The sequence below is a fragment of the Ambystoma mexicanum genome, chromosome 6q (assembly GCF_040938575.1).
Source record: "Ambystoma mexicanum isolate Mex_15411 chromosome 6q, UKY_AmexF1_1, whole genome shotgun sequence".
Taxonomy (NCBI): Eukaryota; Metazoa; Chordata; class Amphibia; order Caudata; family Ambystomatidae; genus Ambystoma; species Ambystoma mexicanum.
The window spans coordinates 97,119,171-97,138,050 of record NC_090937.1 but is presented as its reverse complement, the minus strand read 5'-3'; the positions used below and the strand labels follow the sequence as shown (position 1 = coordinate 97,138,050).

Here is an 18,880-nt window from a genome sequence, read left to right as displayed (position 1 = left end):
CTTGGTCTGATGTAATTTCTCTTTTTGTCCGATTGATTTTGTATTATATATTCTCTTTGAATAGACTGTTGCCATTTCAATAAATAGTGTTTAAATATATATTTATGGAGTGTCATACCAGAATAGTGACCAGCAGGATATTTGGTTAAGATGCCCACACACAGTAAATTAGATTGATACAAGATAAGTAAGAGCTTGCGGTGGGAGACCATTATGTTTTGTTAACATGCATTACCCCAGCTACCATTGCCAGTAGGGGTCCTCACTGCCTAAGTTTAGCAGGAGCAAGCCAGAACCTCTTCCTATTGCTCGGTCTCCCATTTGAACACATTAACGTATGGTCTCTGGTTAGATTTTGCCCATGCACAGTGTATCCCTGTTACACGAGGGTTTTTTTAAATGTGAAAGGGCCACTGAAGCTCCTCTGGACCATGATGAGATGAGTTGTATAGTGCCTGCTGTATGTAACAGCAAACGTCATTTTTGGAATAAGAATGTGTGTCTACACTACTCGAATGTTAATGGTTAGAACGGTCTTGATCACTTTACTACCATTTGTGAAAGCCCCTGGGTTAAGGGGCTGAGTGAAATCAAGGTTAGCTTAAAAAAAAAAAAAACATCGACACATAAGAGGTCCTTTTAGATCGCTTTTCTGCCAGTTGCAAGTACCCAATAGTTACTTAGCTACATGGATTCACAACCTTCACTGTAGCACTATGCGTTGGTGCAATCCAGGGTATTTTGGAAAGCTCAATATAAAAAGGAGTTTCAAGGTTTTTCTGCAACAATCTCAAGATCACAGAACGTTGGGCAACAAAAATACAGCCTACACACGTGCAAATTCCAAAAGGAAAGCAAAGCTCTGGCAGCAAATGCCTTAGTATGGGGTGCAGCAGTTCTCAGAATGCATTGAGGTACACCTGAGCACCTACATTATCAGCCCAGATTAATTGATTTTCCTTTCCAAAAGCAAATTCTAAGAGGACAACCGTTTGATGGGCAGAGATACATTTAGTAGCAGTGGTAGGGAATCATCTTAATATGTCATCTAATGTCTCAGGAGGATAGCTCGGGGGCAATGTCTTGGAAGCAAGACGACGCGCAGCAACACAGTGATCCCCGTGCTTAGAAACCTCTGAGTAATAAGCGCATTATAAATAACCAATTATAATACTTACTATCCTGTCTATCCACAAAACTTCTATTTTTGCCCACTCATGCCAAGCAGCTGTAATCTCTGCAAAATGGGCATTACCTTTTATTTCATGCCCACTTAGTCATAAGCCTTCCATGTGCCACACAGTTTACCCTATTTCAGTACTATTCAACACCTCCCATTTTGAATGTCTGGTTTTATTCTTGCCACTTTATGGAAATCTTAAAAGTGCACATCCATATCGGGAAGCAAATTGAAAGAATCTTAACATTTTTAACTGGCTGTAGTCCACAAAAATAGTTCCTCTATCGTGTTATTGCACTTCCACCCTCTTAATTAATGATTTGGTCTGTTCCTTTGGGCACATTGCTCAATCAAGGAAGGTGAAAATCAAGGGGAAAAGAAGGAATCCAACTCGGCGATAGACAACACATGTTTATTTTCAGTGTAAAATCATGTGTACACATCAGCCGGCCGTCAAATCCCCACTTACTCTAGGAATGTAGGGATACGTGTTGGGCAGACCTCTTGACGGTAGGTGTTGCTTTAGCATGGAGATATTTTTGTAGAAATGTTCGTATGGGGAGAGTACGTTCATTTCGATTTTTTTTTATAGGGATATTCGGCTTTTGTGGTTGGAGAGGAATTGGGTTTAAGATTAATATGAAATATTTTTGACTATAACCAAGAAATATTAAAAGTTGCCCTACTACTTAGCGGGTCTACCTTCACATGAAACTCAGAAAACCAGTCTATTCTTTAATAAAAAAATACTGGCTGCTACATTTTACAATGTAAATTGCATTTGCACCATAAATAAATTAATATTTTTTAATACTCACTTTTTCATTCCAAGCCCAGAGTCCAATGCCAAGAAACGCAATGCCCAGAAACTGAAAGGAAAAAGAAACGTATGTTAAGTATACTGAAACCATTAAAGAAAATAGTTACTTTAGCAGTAGAGCCAAAAGTTAAGTCAGACATCAATTACACAGATGGGTAACCTACTTAAGTAAGGCTTACAAGAGTTAGCTTGCTTTTATAGTTCCACAAGTAATTAATAGATAATTGATAATTCAGTAGGATCAATACCGCAGTAAGTCCCACAAATCTAGATTTAAATTCGGACATGGGGAAAAAAGTTTCATCAGGCACAAGGGAGACAAATGGCTGTTTCTGGGGGCCTGGCAATATGAACAATGGAAGATTAGCGAGAGTATAAATGTTGTAGCATCGGGAAATGACTGATCCAGAGATGCTCCCCTGTTGCAATTAAACGCATATTTGGCAGACTTCGGAAATAAAATTTTCGTCTGAGGCAAAAACTTACACCAGCCTTAACCCATCCTAACAGATGGCAACAGGTTTGACTGCTGCTATGTTCACACAGAAAAGCATCAACTCGCCTAAACTACTTTCACTTGCAACATGTTTCACACTTGTCCACATGGGGAGAAAGAGGTCACCTATAATGTCTAGGATAAACAAAGGAAAGATAAGGATAGCATGAAGGTCTATCTAACACTGCCTGCAAACTGCTAATACTAGTTTTTGGAGGTGTCCCGCTTATCTAACAGCAGACAGGAAAAGAAAGGACGAATCTATTTGTTCCTATGCTGTGCAAGGTAATAGGAATCCACCTCTTCTCCTCCTGTGTCAATCTCACTCGCACATCTAGATGAGGCAAATTTACCCTTTTCCTTGCTTTAGGATTTTGAATATCTCGCCAGATATCAGTTTTGGCTCATTCGGTGCTCCGCTCCTATATTTATCACAATCATAGTCTCTGCTTATTTATTAGTTCTCCCGGCGTCCGCCCACTCCTCCAGCACACCCCTGTAACTCCACCCCTGTAACTCCATCAGTCACAGGTGATTTTGCGGGACTCTGCACACACTTGGATAGGTCAATTTTCTCTCTCTGCTTTCATCTCTCAGTTTCTCGATTCTCTCCTTCTCTGCAACTCGCCGTGTTCCTGAATGGCAGCTAGTGGAAGTTTTCCTCCATTCCTACCATCTAGGTTTCGGCAAAGTTAGGAAGGCCTCAGGCCTACCTCGGCACATCTGTGGTGACAGCCACCTCTTCTGATGGTTCCTCTGCTTCCGGCCCGATAATGGTTGTAATTCTAATTCGTTATTTATAACGCTCTTAATACCCAGAGGTTCCTCACCGTCTCGCTTCCAAGACGAGCGCGTCACCCCCAAGCTATCCTCCCGAGCCAGCGGTTCTCACACTGTCTGCTATGCTGTTCCTCGGTTGCCTCCAAATTGCCTTCCTTGCTTCTGGGAGTGCCACAGGCTCCGCTGCTGTGCTAAGCTCTGCCTCTCCTAGGCGGTCTGACATCATCGGGCTTCCACTGTGCACCATTCTCTACCTTCCAGTTTTCATACTAATTTCTTCTTAAAGCGATCTCTCCTTTATTTTCCGATAACGTGTTGGTTTCCACATTAGCTACAGCCAAACAGAAGGACAGTTTTTTGGATGTGAGGTAGTGCTAAGTATGCAGATAGTGTCCTGCATAGGGAGTACCTTATGGGAATGTGAGTCCTTGCCCCTATGGGGGAGTCACTCCCAGTAAGGTCCACTTGCTCAGACCCCTAGGGAGGGTCTTGTGGAGCAGGCTCACCTTCCTAGCTTCAAAGGGGGTGGCTCTCGCTTGGTGAGAAGGGATGAATACTCCAGATTCATCACAGTTAACATTCAAATTTGCTTATGCATAACAAGCTGGAAGTGAATATCAAACAGCTAGGATAGGCAGGCGACCTTCAGTGTTGAAACTCTAGTTGTGTACAACAGAGGAGATGCAGCATGCTCGTCTTACTTTGCATTCTGGGACTTCTAGCAGTCTGCTGTGGCTTTAAAGCAAAACTACAAGGTTATTTTTTGCTTTAACACCTGCCTCACTCCTTGCTACCCTGACCAACCTACCCTTCCTCACCAACCAACTTTACATCATTACACACCAAAGCTCCCCACGCAACTAAAATATTCCTTACCCAAACACCCTACCTCATTTCTCTATACCACCTCTCTACCGCCCCAACCTCTCTATGTCTCCCTGTCCACCCACCCTACTGTACCCACACTAAATCAACCCTGCCTAATCCACACACCCTAGCTCGCACCAGTCTGCCTCCCAACCCAGCTCATTCCTGCCCCACCATCCTAGCTCATGCCTAAAGTCATCATGCTTACTTAAACGTTCTAAACATGCCTGCAAGCTATTGTTTGCCAACATAATATACATTTGTGACAGGTGACACAGGGCCAGCATTGTGGCCCCTTTAAGTGGTGGGGGAGTAGCCCAACACCCTTCCCGGGGAATGCATTAGAACGGGCTACCTCCCAGCCCCCTTACCTCATCTGGCAGCGATAACTAGCCCTCACCCAGCTCTTCCCCTGATCCAACCACTCAAGAAAGGTAAGTCATAAAATAAGTGGCAAATCATGGGAGGGAGTGAGGTATTTAAGGAGGTGCATGAGTGTGCAAGTTTGGTTTAGTTGGGTGAGGACAGGAGGCAGTGGAGGACCAGAGAAGGCGAGAGAAACCAGAGTGTGGAAGCCATTTGTTCAGGGGGTCTGTGGAGTATTTGTAAATGAGTGGAGAGTGCGAATATTAGAGGTAGGGTAGGAGTAGCAGGACGGTAGTGGTGGTGGAGGTTGTAGTAGTTGAGAGTAGTGGTAGGAGCTGTTAGTGGAGTAGGTAGCAAGGAGTGCTAGCGAGTACAAGAAGCAGTAGAGCAGTAGTGAAGGTCGATAGCATGGGTTGAATACAGAGGAGCAACAGAATAGTGTGCGACAGTTGGAGAACAGGAGTGACTATCAGCATAGAGTGAGGCAGATTACAAGATGAATAGCAAGAAATGAGGTAGAGTTAGACGAAGGAAAGATGATAACTGAGGTAGAGGGGTAGTTGGGGGCACGAGCCATGGTAAGAACAGGAGTAAGAATAGTAGTAAGATCAAATGTTGGAGGGGGGGAAAGGCGGAATGAGAGATCAGAAAGACAGTGACTGGGCACTGGGTTGGAGGAGAACGTCTGAAGAGACCATTAAAATAAAGAGTCAGGTAGGAGCGGGTGTGAGAGAAGTGAGCATGACAGGTTTGTCCAAACACGACCACGTCACAAAGGTCAGGAAAGATGTCCACTGGCTCCCGATCCGTGAACGGATTAAATTCAAGACCCTCTTCATCGTACACAGGTGCATCACGAACACTGCCCCGGCCTGCCTATCACAATAGGTGGAGAAATACAACCCCCCAGCCACCTCCTCAGAGTGCCCACCTTAACCTGAAAGACAAGAAACAGTATGGCCGAGGTGTGCCAGGTATTTGGAAGCGCTTAAGCTTGAATATTTAAACAATATACTTCCTCAAGAAACACCTGAAACTAGCTGCAGCATCCAGGCGGAACAAGTAGGCACCTCTAACCCACATAACGTTACAAGAGAAACAGTAAATGTTCCACAATCAGATGCGCTGCCAGCATATATGCATAAAGCATAAATAGCATTAAACCTCCTAATAATCATTCCATCTACAAGGTTCATAATGTTTGATACATGGATACATTTTGGCGTTTTTTTAATTGTATTTATAGTCCATGATCCAACACGAGATTTGTATGTCCAGGCGACAGAGTCATATGCCAACACGTGTTTCAACCTCCACAGGTCTTTTTCAAGGCAAACCTCTCCTGCAAAAGAGGAATTTCCAGCATTTGAATACACATCACCATATAACAGGGTCAAATAATGCAGGGAACAACAGACCATAAAGTAAAATATACATTCCCAAATACATGATGTCAAAAGTGACAACACAGCATCATGTCACCAACAGCACATAAAAAGAAATAAAAGTAAGAGTGGGAAACTTCAAACTTAAATATACAGTGCTAGATCATCTGATATACTATCAAGGGGTCATCTAAATATGGCATGCATTGCCATAACTCATGCAGTGAATTCATGCGCGCCACCGCCTGGAGCCCAGTGCCACCAGCAGGAGCACCTCTTCACCGCACCCATAGAGCCAAATGTGTGTGTGTGTGTATATATATCCAGATACATAGTGTGCGAATTGCAAACGTCTCATAGCTACTATGTTAATACAGCATCCATAACCACAATGGTCACGCTTCACCACATAGTGTCTGATCAACAATGACCCGATTTATGGTCTTGCAAATGCTTATCCACTTGGAATTGTGCCGGAAAGTTATTATTACATTCTAGTCGGTGTCCTATATATGCAGCAAAAGACCAAATCGATATAAATACTAAATTGGAAACTGGGGTCTCAAAACTTAAGGTGAAGTGGAGTCTCAATGTTAAAACCACAAGTATTACCTGCACTTGTTGCATGATTAGAATAGTCCTGGTGAAAATGTCGTTTGATGAGCAGCCTGCCTTAGGTGGCATTACCTAATACATGTTTAAATATAGCAGAATAGAATTTCCCTTTAATTCGCGTTTTGTCCCGAAAAGAAAGAAACACACCTGAACTTACATGTAATGACTTTCGTCTGCACCCGTCCATCTCATAGCGAGTTGAAACGCGGGTGCGTCTGTGTTCCATATATATAGAAGCCCCGGAAGGAGGAAACTAAGAAAAAAGCACCTTGGAAAGTCATGACAGTCACGTGACCCTAGTTGGTCACGTGACAGTTCAGAATCGTGAATTGAATAGAACCCATGAATAGAACCCCTTGAGCGATAAGTGCATTCAAAGGCAGTTGTCGCGTATACGGACGTACACAATAGTTATTATAATGAACATAAAAACTCACGTCCCTGGTATCCCACTTGAAGTATTGTAGCCTGAACTTCCATGGCGTGTATTCACGTGACGCTTATCCGTCACGTGATTGACATTTAAAAAAGAAAAACATTGTGAAAGAATCTAACCAGCAATGTCGAGCGGTTATCAAACGTGTTCAACCACGTATCCCTAATCTCACACCATATTGTCCGGAAGGGCTACATAAATGGTAGTGTTTCATTCTTGGCTAGTTAATCATCAACATATGCAGTAATACTTGTTGGTTTCCCTCGCTTCTGAAATTCTCAAATTTGGTCTTACATTTCATAAAGTCACGTATTTGAATTGATAAACCATTATGGCAAGAAAAGGAGTCGGATTGTATTACAAACTTGCAAAAAGTACATGTAGCACATTTAAAGAAACCATTTGGTTTGGAAGGTAACCAAGAAATAGACTTTGCAACATTGCTTTCAGAAGCTAAATAAGAGGGGCATAAATGTCTCTTGAGAGTGCGATTACGTGTATAAATGATCTTGGGTTTATCTGCTATGTATGGCAATATATCAGAATCAAGTTGAAGTATATGCCAATGTTTGGCTAACAATCTGTATAAGATATCTGAGTTTTGCACATACTTTGTAATAATGCCTATATCTGAGAGCCCAATGGACTTCTTCCTCATTTTCAGACAGCATATCCTCTCGTGAAATATTACTAACTCGTTGGATGCCATTTTGAATGCTACAGTTCGAGTAGCCTCTTTTTTTTAACCTTTCACAAATCTGTCCAACTTGATCAGTAAAGTCTGCCATATCACTGCAATTTCAGCGTGCCCGATAAATTTCTGTTTTCTATGACTGATCTTTTGTGACAACTGGTGGCATGTAAAATGGAATTCACAGCAGTTGGTTTTCTAAATGTTTGTGTGTGTATCTTACCATGAGAAATACTAATAACAAGATCCAAGAATTCTTCATTTTATGTGCTCTTGACACCAATTGGTCAATGTGCAAAGTTTCAATAACATGGAACTGTATTGACAATCTGCTGCCGTATCAAACCCATTGTCCATTTGTATTCACGACAGGGGTATCAGGACCTTTATTCTATTATTGCTAATGTTGAGCATTATCATTCACTCAGAAGCGAGGGCAAACAACAAGTATTACTGCATATGTTGATGATTAACTAGCTAAGAATTAAACACTACCATTTATGTAGCCCTTCCGGACAATATGGTGTGATATTAGGGATACGTGGTATTTCATTTATTGCAACATTGAATGCGTTTGATAACCGCTCAACATCGCTGGTTATATTCTTTCGCAATGTTTTCCTTTTTTAAATGTCAATAATCACATGACGGATAAGCGTCACGTGAATACACGGCATGGAAGTTCAGGATACAGTACTTCAAGTGGGATACCAGGGACGTGAGTTTTTATGTTCATTATAATAAATATTGTGTACATCCGTATATGCAACAACCGTCTTTGAATGCACTTATCGCTCAAGGGGTTCTATCCACGGGTTCTATTCAGTTCACAATTCTGAACTGTCACGTGACCGACTAGGGTCACGTGACTTGTGTCATGACTTTCCAAGGTGCTTTTTTCTTAATTTCCTCCATCCGGGGCTTCTACATAAAATGGAACACGGACGCGCCCGCGTTTCAACTCACTATGAGACGGACGGGTGCGAACGAAAAGTCATTACATGCAAGTTTGGGTGTGTTTCTTTCTTTTCGGGACAAAATGCGAATTAAAGGGCAATTCTATTCCGCTATATTTAAACATATATGGTTCACCCCATTAGGTAGTGCAACCTAAGGCAGGTTGCTCATCAAAATGACATTTTCACCAGGACTATTCTAATCATGCAACAAGTGCAGGTAATACTTGTGGTTTTAAAATTGGGACTCCACTTCACCTTAAGTTTTGAGACCCGAGTTTCCAATTTAGTATTTATATCGATTTGGTCTTTTGCTGCATATAAAGGACTAGAATGTAGTAATAACTTTCCGGCACAATTCCAAGTGGAGAAGCATTTGCAAGACCATAAATCGGGTAATTGTTGATCTGACACTATGTGGTGAAGCGTGACCATTGTGGTTATGGATGCTGTATTAACACAGTAGCTATGAGACGTTTGCAATTCGCACACTATGTATCTGGATATATATATATATATATATATATATATATATATGTATATATATATATATATATATATATACACACATATATACATATATACATATACATACATACACACACATTTGGCTCTATGGGTGCGGTAAAGAGGTGCTCCTGCTGGTGGCACTGGGCTCCAGGCGGTGGCACGCATGAATTCACTGCATGAGTTATGGCAATGCATGCCATATTTAGATGACCTCTTGATAGTATATCAGATGATTTAGCACTGTATATTTAAGTTTGAAGTTTCCCACTCTTACTTTTATTTCTTTTTATGTGCTGTTGGTGACATGATGCTGCGTTGTCACTTCTGACATCATGCATTTGGTAATGTATATTTTACTTTATGGTCTGTTGTTCCCTGTATTATTTGACCCTGTTATATGGTGATACATATGTGTATTCAAATGTCGGAAATTCCTTTTTTGGAGCAGAGTTTTGCCTTGAAAAAGACCTGTGGAGGTCGAAACACGTGTTGGCATATGACTCATCTGGACATACAAATCTCGTGTTGGATCATGGACTATGAATACAATTAAAAAACGCCAAAATGTATCCATGTCTCAACCATTATGAACCTTGTAGATGGAATGATTATTAGGAGGTTTAATGCTATTTATGCTTTATGCATATAAGCTGGCAGCGCATCTGATTGTGGAACATTTACTGGTAACCGGAAAGACCGCAAGAGGACAGTTTTCCCGTCATGGCCGCCAATCTCTGGAATAATCTCCCCAGCACCCTGAGAAAAAAACCCTTCTACTGGACCTTCCAAAAAAAAAAAAAAAACTTAAAAACGTGGCTTTAGTTTTCGCCTAAGGCATTCACCAGTGAGTTAGTCAGCAAAAGACAGGTGTTACCAGCACCAACCCTTGGACTTCAGATACAGATCAGCGTGGTTCTTTGTGGCGGGCGCCCCGGCACACACGTGAACTTATGAAGCTCTTACGCTGTCCTAAACACCACCCTAGTAGTATTACAGCCCTGGTACCTTATCTGAGAAAATAGTGCAGTGTGCCCCCCCCCCCCCGACTGGAGTAACAAGACCATAGTCTATGGAGTAAGAAAATAGTGAAAAGGTGTTCGTAAAATTCATTTTAGAAAAGTCTTTCCACTAGGTCTATTACTAATGTCATGTGTATGCAAATACCAACTTGCATCTCAGTAATTTGAAATATGCTTACAAGTTTTTACTGCATTCTTACCTAGAAGTGTAAAATGCAAGAAACCACTGCAAACACCAAAACTATCGGCTTTCTCATACTTGTTTTGAAAGACAGACCGATTATATATATATTTTTTTTTCCACACAGCTAAAATTACTTCTCGTTCCATTACACATTTAATAGTTTGAACACAGGGAAATTCTGTTGGGACTACTAGTAGCCGTTGCCAAAAGCCAGCTGGAAAGAACTATTCAAATACCTGAATTTCTACTGACACAATGTTAGACTTTTCACGCACACGTCAATTCAGAGAGGAATCGAAATGTGGGAGGGGAGAAGCAGAGACATTCTTGCATTAGACAGTAAAGTCCATAGAACGGAGAGCCAAAGGGATAGATTACCCAACCAGTGATGAATCTTATCCAAGCTAACATTTTAAGTGCCGGCCTCAGGGAGTCAGGGCTTAAAATTAGGTTTTTTGCCCAAGGGTCACCAGGACTTGCTCAGCCTCTCCAGCCCCCAAGAAAGATGTGTGTGTATATACATGCATGATAAAGCCAAACAAAACTCCATTTGGGTTTATATATAGATCCCAAAGGTGGGTAGTTGGTTAACAAGGCTGGCAGAAGCACTGTTGGGCTATTCTAAACAGGGAGTGGTGAACAGGGGAAAATGCTGGTGTAAATTCCACATGAACTCAATAGTGAAACAAAGCATTGTGCCCGCTCTAGATTCAATACAATCTGCAAAGCATGAAAGCAATTATTTCACCTCACTCAATGTTACCTTCTACATTTTAAGGAAATTAAGCTCAGTCACTGCCAAGGATTTGACCACGGCCGGTTTGCCTTCTAAAATAATTGAAGGACTTCCCAAAAGACGACATTGCAGATTTAGACCACCAACCCCAATAATTTTGGTGAAGTGCAGATCAAAGCCACTCTTTTCAGTAGTTCGGCCCCATAGTAAAAATCTCAGCGAAAAGATGCATTTCCAGCATAGTTGCACAGTGCGACGATGGAATGGAAATGGGGTGTCAAAAAAAGGGACATCTGGCAACCTATTTTGAGATGTCAAAAACATGGGCTATTCTTACTACAAAGTGGCGCATTCACGGTTCGACTGGGAATTCACTACTGGACTTAAGTCACGTGAGCGATGGTGAGGCTTCTCCTTTTGGCGCGAGAAAGGCTATCAAACAAAGGATTCTTTTGTGAGGAAGAGCCATTTTGAGGGTTTCGATTAAACTGGCCAAGCTTACAGTGGTGATCTTAGAGGGGGCTTTATAAGTAGTGACTATTCGGTGGCCGTAATGCAATATTTGAACGTCGCCAACCAAAGACCCAATGATATTTTGTCAAGGGCCAGCAAAAGCATAAGCAGTTAATTTAATAGCCATTACCGGATAGGAAGACACAGGATGGGCAATTCATTATCTTTATCCCATCTGTCAGAACCAGTTAATACTCTTTAAACTTAAAATGTCTCGCAACCCTAACAATGTTGCATCATTGCGTGCGCGCACACACACACACACACACACACACACACACACACACATGGAGGCTCGAGCTTCCCAGTCCTCGCGGCTAAGCTCTGGAACACCCTACCTAATGCTCTCAGAAACGTTCCTTACATCCATTCCTTCAAAGCTAAAACCAAATTGTGGTTACATGAACGGGATGCCCTATCCTCCTCTCTATAATCCTTACATCTGTTAATCCCATTACTGATTGCTCATTGTACATAGACTGTTAATACTGTACACTTAGATTTGTTCCTTTCCTCTCTATTCGATGCTCTGAACTTTATGTAAATATGTGTAAAATGTATATTGTATCTATTTGCTGTAACTTGTAACTGCCTCTTAAACATGCGCCCAGATGCCCCGGGGCAAGGTGCGCACTACAAATAAAACAGTATCAAATGTAGTGTTGCTTTAGGGGCAAAAAAAAACAAACATATCAAATCCCAGTGTCGGCTTGGAAAACGTGGCCAATTGCACTGATGTCGCAGAAGATCACAGGATCAAACGAGACCGAGATATTCAATTTGTGGCGTCTCCTCCTTAGCTGAAAGTGGAGAAGTAGCCAAACTGTCATTCTTAAAAGGAGAATCCCACGGCTGGCGGCATTTCATTTAGAGAGACTGAAGCAAAATAAATAGTTCATAGCTTCAAGGAGAAAATGCATTTTACCTGTACAGTGGGTTTGGCGATGATGACAGGAAAGTTGCACTTAATGAGTGTCTGGGATTCAAAAAACATACACGAAGATGCAGCTGAGCGGTGACAGTGCATGTATCTTTCACGCCTTTCAAGCATTTTCCGGTAATAACCAAATCCCGTTTGGAAAATCGTGGGCTTTTTTTTTTAACAGAAGAGGCTGAAAACACAACCGAGAGGAGCAAATCGCCCTATGGAAAGTTGCTGTTCTAGTGAAAATTAAATGAAGAAAAAAAAAAAAAAAGAACAGCCAGCATGAAAAACCTTAATAGATAAGAAGAGAGCATGGTTCAACAAAGTAATGAGAAAATAAACAATATTGTGCAAACTTTAATTGAATCAACGACGAAACGGCCGTGGGTGGCCCTTCCTCTAAACTTCCAGATTGCCGGGTCTGGTTGACGCGGGCTGGTCGCAGACACTCCTGCTGCTGTTGCAGCGTTTGGTTGTTCATCCGCCTAGGCGAGCAGGCTTCCAGGCTGGGCTACCGTTCTGCCGCCTTGGGTGGAGCAGGCTTCCAGGCTGTGGCTGAAGGGGGTAAGTCTGTCTTCGGGGATTCTGCGTTAAACATAACCAAGGGATACATGCGTTGTGCGTTTGTCACTGTGACCAGTGGCTTCTGCCTTTTGCACACCGCACGTTTACAATGTCTGAGCTTTCGCCTCACAAGCTCATGTACCAAGGGACTCCGGCCCGACATGTTTTGACGACGTCTAAACAGTGCTCGCGACATCAAAGGTTGCGGAAATGTCACCAGCCCTCACTAAACCGCATTTCTGAAGTATTCCCCTCTAGCTTACGTAGGAGGCAGAGACTCCATGCCAAGCTAATGGATTGGCTTCTTGACTTTACTAAGGTCCCTGTGCATGCCACAGCCGCGTTGCCAGCAGCATCCACTGCTGATTTCACTCAGTGCTGCCCCCTTGATACGAGTAGCTCACAGGATAGGACTATGGTCTCTGTGTCCGGGGCTCTGTCTCTTGTTAAACAGTCAGAAAGCGGTTGTGCCTCTCCGACGTTCTCTGCTATTGGAATTCATCTTCCGGACAAAGTCAGCTCTATTATTAATCTCATTGGAGCCATGGAAGGTCTTTCAGGCCAAAATTATCTTTGAATTTAACAAGTGTACTAACTAATGACTTTACGGCCTGGTTGGAACATGTACAGATATCTGTCAAGAGCCATCATCCGTTTAAAGATGGGAAATCTTTTCTTTCTGACCCCGCCATGCATCTTTTGTAGTACATGTCATCACTAATAAAGTGGATAGCTTCAGTCAAACTGATCGGTCTCCTGAGAATTCAGAGAATCAGGGATAAGTCATACTGGGTCGGTCCATATGTTTGAAGTGTCCTGTAACACCCTTCGGTGAAGTCTGTTTCCGCCTCGACAGCTACTTTTGGAACAAACTCCTCACAGTCTGCCAACACAGTTCCTCTTGCTCCAATTATGCAAGCTAAGTCCTGTCTGGCTGGCATGTCTGGGTCTGTGGATATTGTTCCCAAACCAGCTAACCTACGGAGTATACGCTTAAGAAAGTCACGTGTATACCCCTATAGATGGCCCAACAAGAGACCTGGTCGCTGACCGTAGGAAGAGAGAACCAAAGGAAGCCTTACAAAATAAAGTACTGGCCTGGCTTCGCCTAAAACCAGGTCTGCATATAGTCAGAAGCTCTGATCTGAAGTTTTTACGCAGAATAAAAATTGATGACTTGTGTACCCGGAAGAACAGGGATTGTGTTGTGGTGGGGTGTGGAACCACTAACCTTCCGTGTTTCTGAAGTATGTGTACATATTTGCCAATGGGATCTTCAAATTTAAGACTCAGTGTGAGCCTTAGTTTCCTGCATACGTCCTTTGTTTTGATACAGACCCCGCTGATCTTTGTTGCTTGTACATGTTTCTGGTTTATCCATTGTGTCATGTTGTTTGAATTATTGTTTTTGTGTAGCGCTCCGAGGCCTCTGGGCATGCATAGCTTTACAAGAATTTGAAATAAATAAAAAGTACTTCTGCAGAAAGGGTTAAGATTCCAAGCAGCATCTGCTTTCTTACGATTACCAAAAACTAGAACCATTAAAAAGAAAAAGTGCACACAACCCAAGTAGCAAGAAAAAATGAAACGAGGAGCAAGCAGAAGCTCAAACACTCAGCGCTGCCCCTGTCACTTGCACAACAAAGGAGGTTCCAGTGGGTCTAGCATAGTCATGCAATGTAACACTTTTGTATTAGCTTCACAGTGTGTACAACTAGACCGCAGTATACTCAAATAGAGATGGGTCCACACACAGTATCTCGGGCACATACTTCAAAAGGAAAAATGAGGGCAAAAACACTATTCTGTCACGCCGTGGGCATCCAGGACACTCCAAATAAAATGAGCGGGGCCACCAATTGCTGTGAAGGTACATCTTAAAAGTTCACCTTTCAGAAAATACAACGCAGAAACACAGCAAAGGGTGAGGATAATGACTGCACGAAGGTAGATTCGTACACATACACATTTGCTATGTACCACAACCAACTCACTAGGCATCGTTAAAAGACTATATGAGACAAGATACAGTGACCGGTTCCTCCAAAATGAAGCTGCAAACAGCACATCCAAGCTTGCTCTTCTCCCTCTCAATCCCACTACCAAATCCTACAACCCTCCTTCCATTGCAGACCCGCTAGAGCGGCAGAGACCACGCAAGTGGCAACAGTGCGCGGTACAAACCCATTAACGAGACAAAAGGGCCATATAGATCAACACCCAACAACTAAGTAAATGCAAAGCATAACTATCGTGCCTTGAGAAAACCCAGGCAAGGGCAAAACAATAGAACGTGCCTCCAAATAGGAGAATGTTGGCACCAGGTATAAGCTAAAATTAAGATATTAAATTAAAAACTAAAAATACGAGTTAGGACTCATTTCTTCTAGCTATTCAACCTACAAAAGCAAAAGCGCATGAATATAACTTGCATATCTCTATAGTTACTAAAAGACAAGAAACGAGAGAAATGTGAAAAGTAGAAATGCAACCTTTCTACTCGTAGTGTCCTCATAATGGACCCCACCTACTACACGTCTAACACCAGAAAAACGGTGGCTTTTGGGTGTTGATTTTGATGGGGACTGGCACTCCAAGCAACTTGTATATGGCCCCTTATGTCTTGTTAATGGGTTTTGTACCCGGCACGGTTGCCACTTGCGTGGTCTTTGGCCCTCTGGTGAATCTGCAATGGAAGGAGGGTTGTAGGGTTTGGCAGTGGGACTCATTTCTTCTAGCTATTCAACTTATGAAAGCCGAAGCACATGAATATATCTTGGCATCTCTCAAACTATTTGACTGACTAGTGAGTATCAGTCCATGCTAAGTTCTGCTGCAAGGCTGCAAAATATGTCAAAAGGAGGGGGGAAAAAAAAGGGGGGGGACAAAATAAATAGCCAATGAAGTTAGGGAAGGCGCACTGCCCTATACTCCCTACTCCTACCCTCAACTTCAGTCTTGTTTTTTTAGCACTGCCTTTTTAAAAACCTTATGTTTACACAGGCTCGGACTGGAGTATAGGCCAACAGGGCAATGCCCGAACCAAAAGTGCAAAATGTTAGTGTGGGGCTTTTGGTTGAAGTGGGCCACTTTTTTTGGACCATTTCAGCCAAGTTGATATGTTACTTCACCATGCGGCTATTGGTTTTGACCGGTGTTACTGATTGAATATTCTTTAAATTGCACAATTTATCACATTTTTATCAAAAACCACTCCCTTGAGTACTACTCAGTGTCACAAAAGGCATAAATTAACATTTGCAACTGTGGGCCATTAGCCGGAGACAATGTGATGACCCGGCCCGACCCCGTTTACAAAGCTTGCAAAGACACGCGGAGCGCCATCAACGAAAATCAATATGCTGTAGTTGAAGCTTAAGTACATCAATTATATTATTTATTTTTTTACAGTCAGCATTTTTAAACCGAGGACGTGAAGAGACAAACCTTGACGCAGAGATGACAAGCAGCTTCCACCGATCATTGCCTATGGTGGTTGTCAGAGGCGCAGCTGTGCAGTTATACAGTGTATTTCCAATCCTCTGTCACCTTTCCAGAACATTCCTCATCCAAAGCATAGGGCAGGCACTCGCTTATGGCGGGTTAACCACACACTTCACACCATGGGAAAATACAACTGTCAGCATTCAAGCGATTATCCTTTAGCATAATGATGCGCACAATTACACGACCCAGGGCATGAAGTTTATTTTTCAGGTGGACAAAAAAGGAAAAAACACGAGCGACTGCCACAGCATTGTAGGAAGGAGCCTGCACTAATGTGGAGGTCAAACACCAAGGGGACCCGTAGTGGAAAGATTAATAAAGTTAGTAAGGCCTGTCCCTTTCATGCTTCTAGGATATTTTATTTGGGTGAGATCTAATTCGGGGTAACTTTCCACTCACCCCAAACCAAGCATGCACAATTTTCCTTTATTTAATCAAGAACTTTTTATGAATCTGGCACCCCCAATGTAATAACATTGATTCCTTACAGCTTCCCTCCCCTATCGGGACAAGAAGCACACAGAGTAGCACAGGTGGTCTATTTGATGGGATATATGATTGGTTATTTATAACGTGCTAAATACCCAGAGGTTTCTCCGTGTCGTCTTGCTTCCAAGGCAAGCACGTTGCCGCTGAGCTATCCTCCCAAGACATTTATTAACCAAATCGAAAGAACTGGATCAGATTACAGATAAACAAAAAGGCCAATGATAAAACATAATCACAATAGTCACTTCAGTTTTCAATGCCACAGAACTGGAAATAGAGACTTCAGTAACACTTCACCATAGGAATCCATGCATTTAATTCACCCTAGGAAAGCAGGAACCATGGATTGACTGCATGAGATTCCAGGAGGAATCTCATTTGTGAAAAACAAATTAAAATAGCTCTGCCTGTCCAATTCTTGCTAATTCCCCACACCCCTTATTACTCAATAGGCAGGTCATGGTGCAACTGCATTTTAAACTCAATTGCAACAGTATACCTTCATATACATAGCTTATAGAAGGGAAAGCATGTTCAACATGTATGTAGGTTAGATTCCGTTCTGTGATGTTTTTATTTATCATGTAAAGGCCTACCTTTCTCATTAAACAGCTAGAGAATGGGTACCGAATAATTGGTTTGACAACAGAATTCTACTCTATGGTGTATCCAGAATGTGACTAATTACTAAGTTTAGATATGCACACAGTGAGAGGTCCTATGCCCTTCTGTGAATACGCAATGCACAGAGGAGTCGTCGGGGGAACTCACCATCTACACACCATGTACCCAGTCCATCAATTATACATGTATTTCCATAAGCACATACACTTCTGAAATTTTCCCCAACTTCACAGCATGCACAAACAATTCACAAATTCCCACTCCTCGGTACTAAGTACAGGACTAGGATTTAATCCAGGTCCCCTTTAGTATCTCTCCCCTCCGGATTATTTCCCCTTTAGATAATACTCAGATATGAATTTCTTTCGGCTTTATTATAGACAGGAGGACACCATCTTAAGGACTGGTCCAATTCTCCCCCTCAAGAACAGGTGGCCATCAGTCAGCAAGCTGGAATTAGCTTTCCTCCACTGCCTGTCTGCCGTCTCTTGCACTGAAGGATGCCTGGGGCTTTCACTCCTGCGAGGCCTCACTTAGTCTTTGCTAACAATCCATCAATGGGTCCAAAAGGCGAGAAATCTACTACTCCTCCATCCACTTAACAATTCTTCTCTCTCTCCATCAGTGAGCAAGTAGGTCTGTCCATGTCTGCCCCTGGGTGTGTGTAATCTTTTTGAGGTGTGTATACTTGACCCAATCTAATTGATCAATGTATTTGATTGGACAGTGTTTTAAAAGTGACATCTCAGAAGACCCTCCCCTCCAGAGTCATTGGTTATATTAATGAAAGACAGTTTGATGGGATTAGCTTCTACACCCAGTATCCCTCCCATTTAAAGTGATGTCATATCAGGGATACATTGCATTAAATATTACCTCCTGTTCATCCAATGAATTGCACTCATATTACTAGTTTGCTCCACAGATTCCTCTCGGACACAAATCAACTGATGCAATTTTCATCACAAGACTATGAATAATTAGAGTTGTCAAATTTTTCATTTATCTCACTTCTAACATTTATATTCAACTTATTTTCCCATTTCAAAGTGACTGGTTCATTCCTACGAAAGCGTCCCCTGTAGTGCACCATGTCTTTGCCTCAAAGTATGAAGTCACCTAATTTGCATGATTACTACTCACATTAGCTAAATCATTTTGGTAGTCGTAAAAAGATCACCTCCCACTAAACATTTCACAAAAATAATGAACTTTCT

General features: G+C 42.2%; 1 protein-coding gene across 1 annotated transcript in view; it reads right to left on the bottom strand.

Moving 5' to 3' along the window:
• The window catches only part of TSPAN5 (tetraspanin 5), a 482,577-nt gene that overhangs the window by 174,840 nt on the left and 288,857 nt on the right, over window positions 1-18,880 (bottom strand). The window contains exon 2 of the mRNA XM_069630543.1: window positions 1,999-2,049. Within this exon, the coding sequence (XP_069486644.1) occupies window positions 1,999-2,049 (51 nt within the window). The remainder of the gene's footprint in view (window positions 1-1,998; window positions 2,050-18,880) is intronic.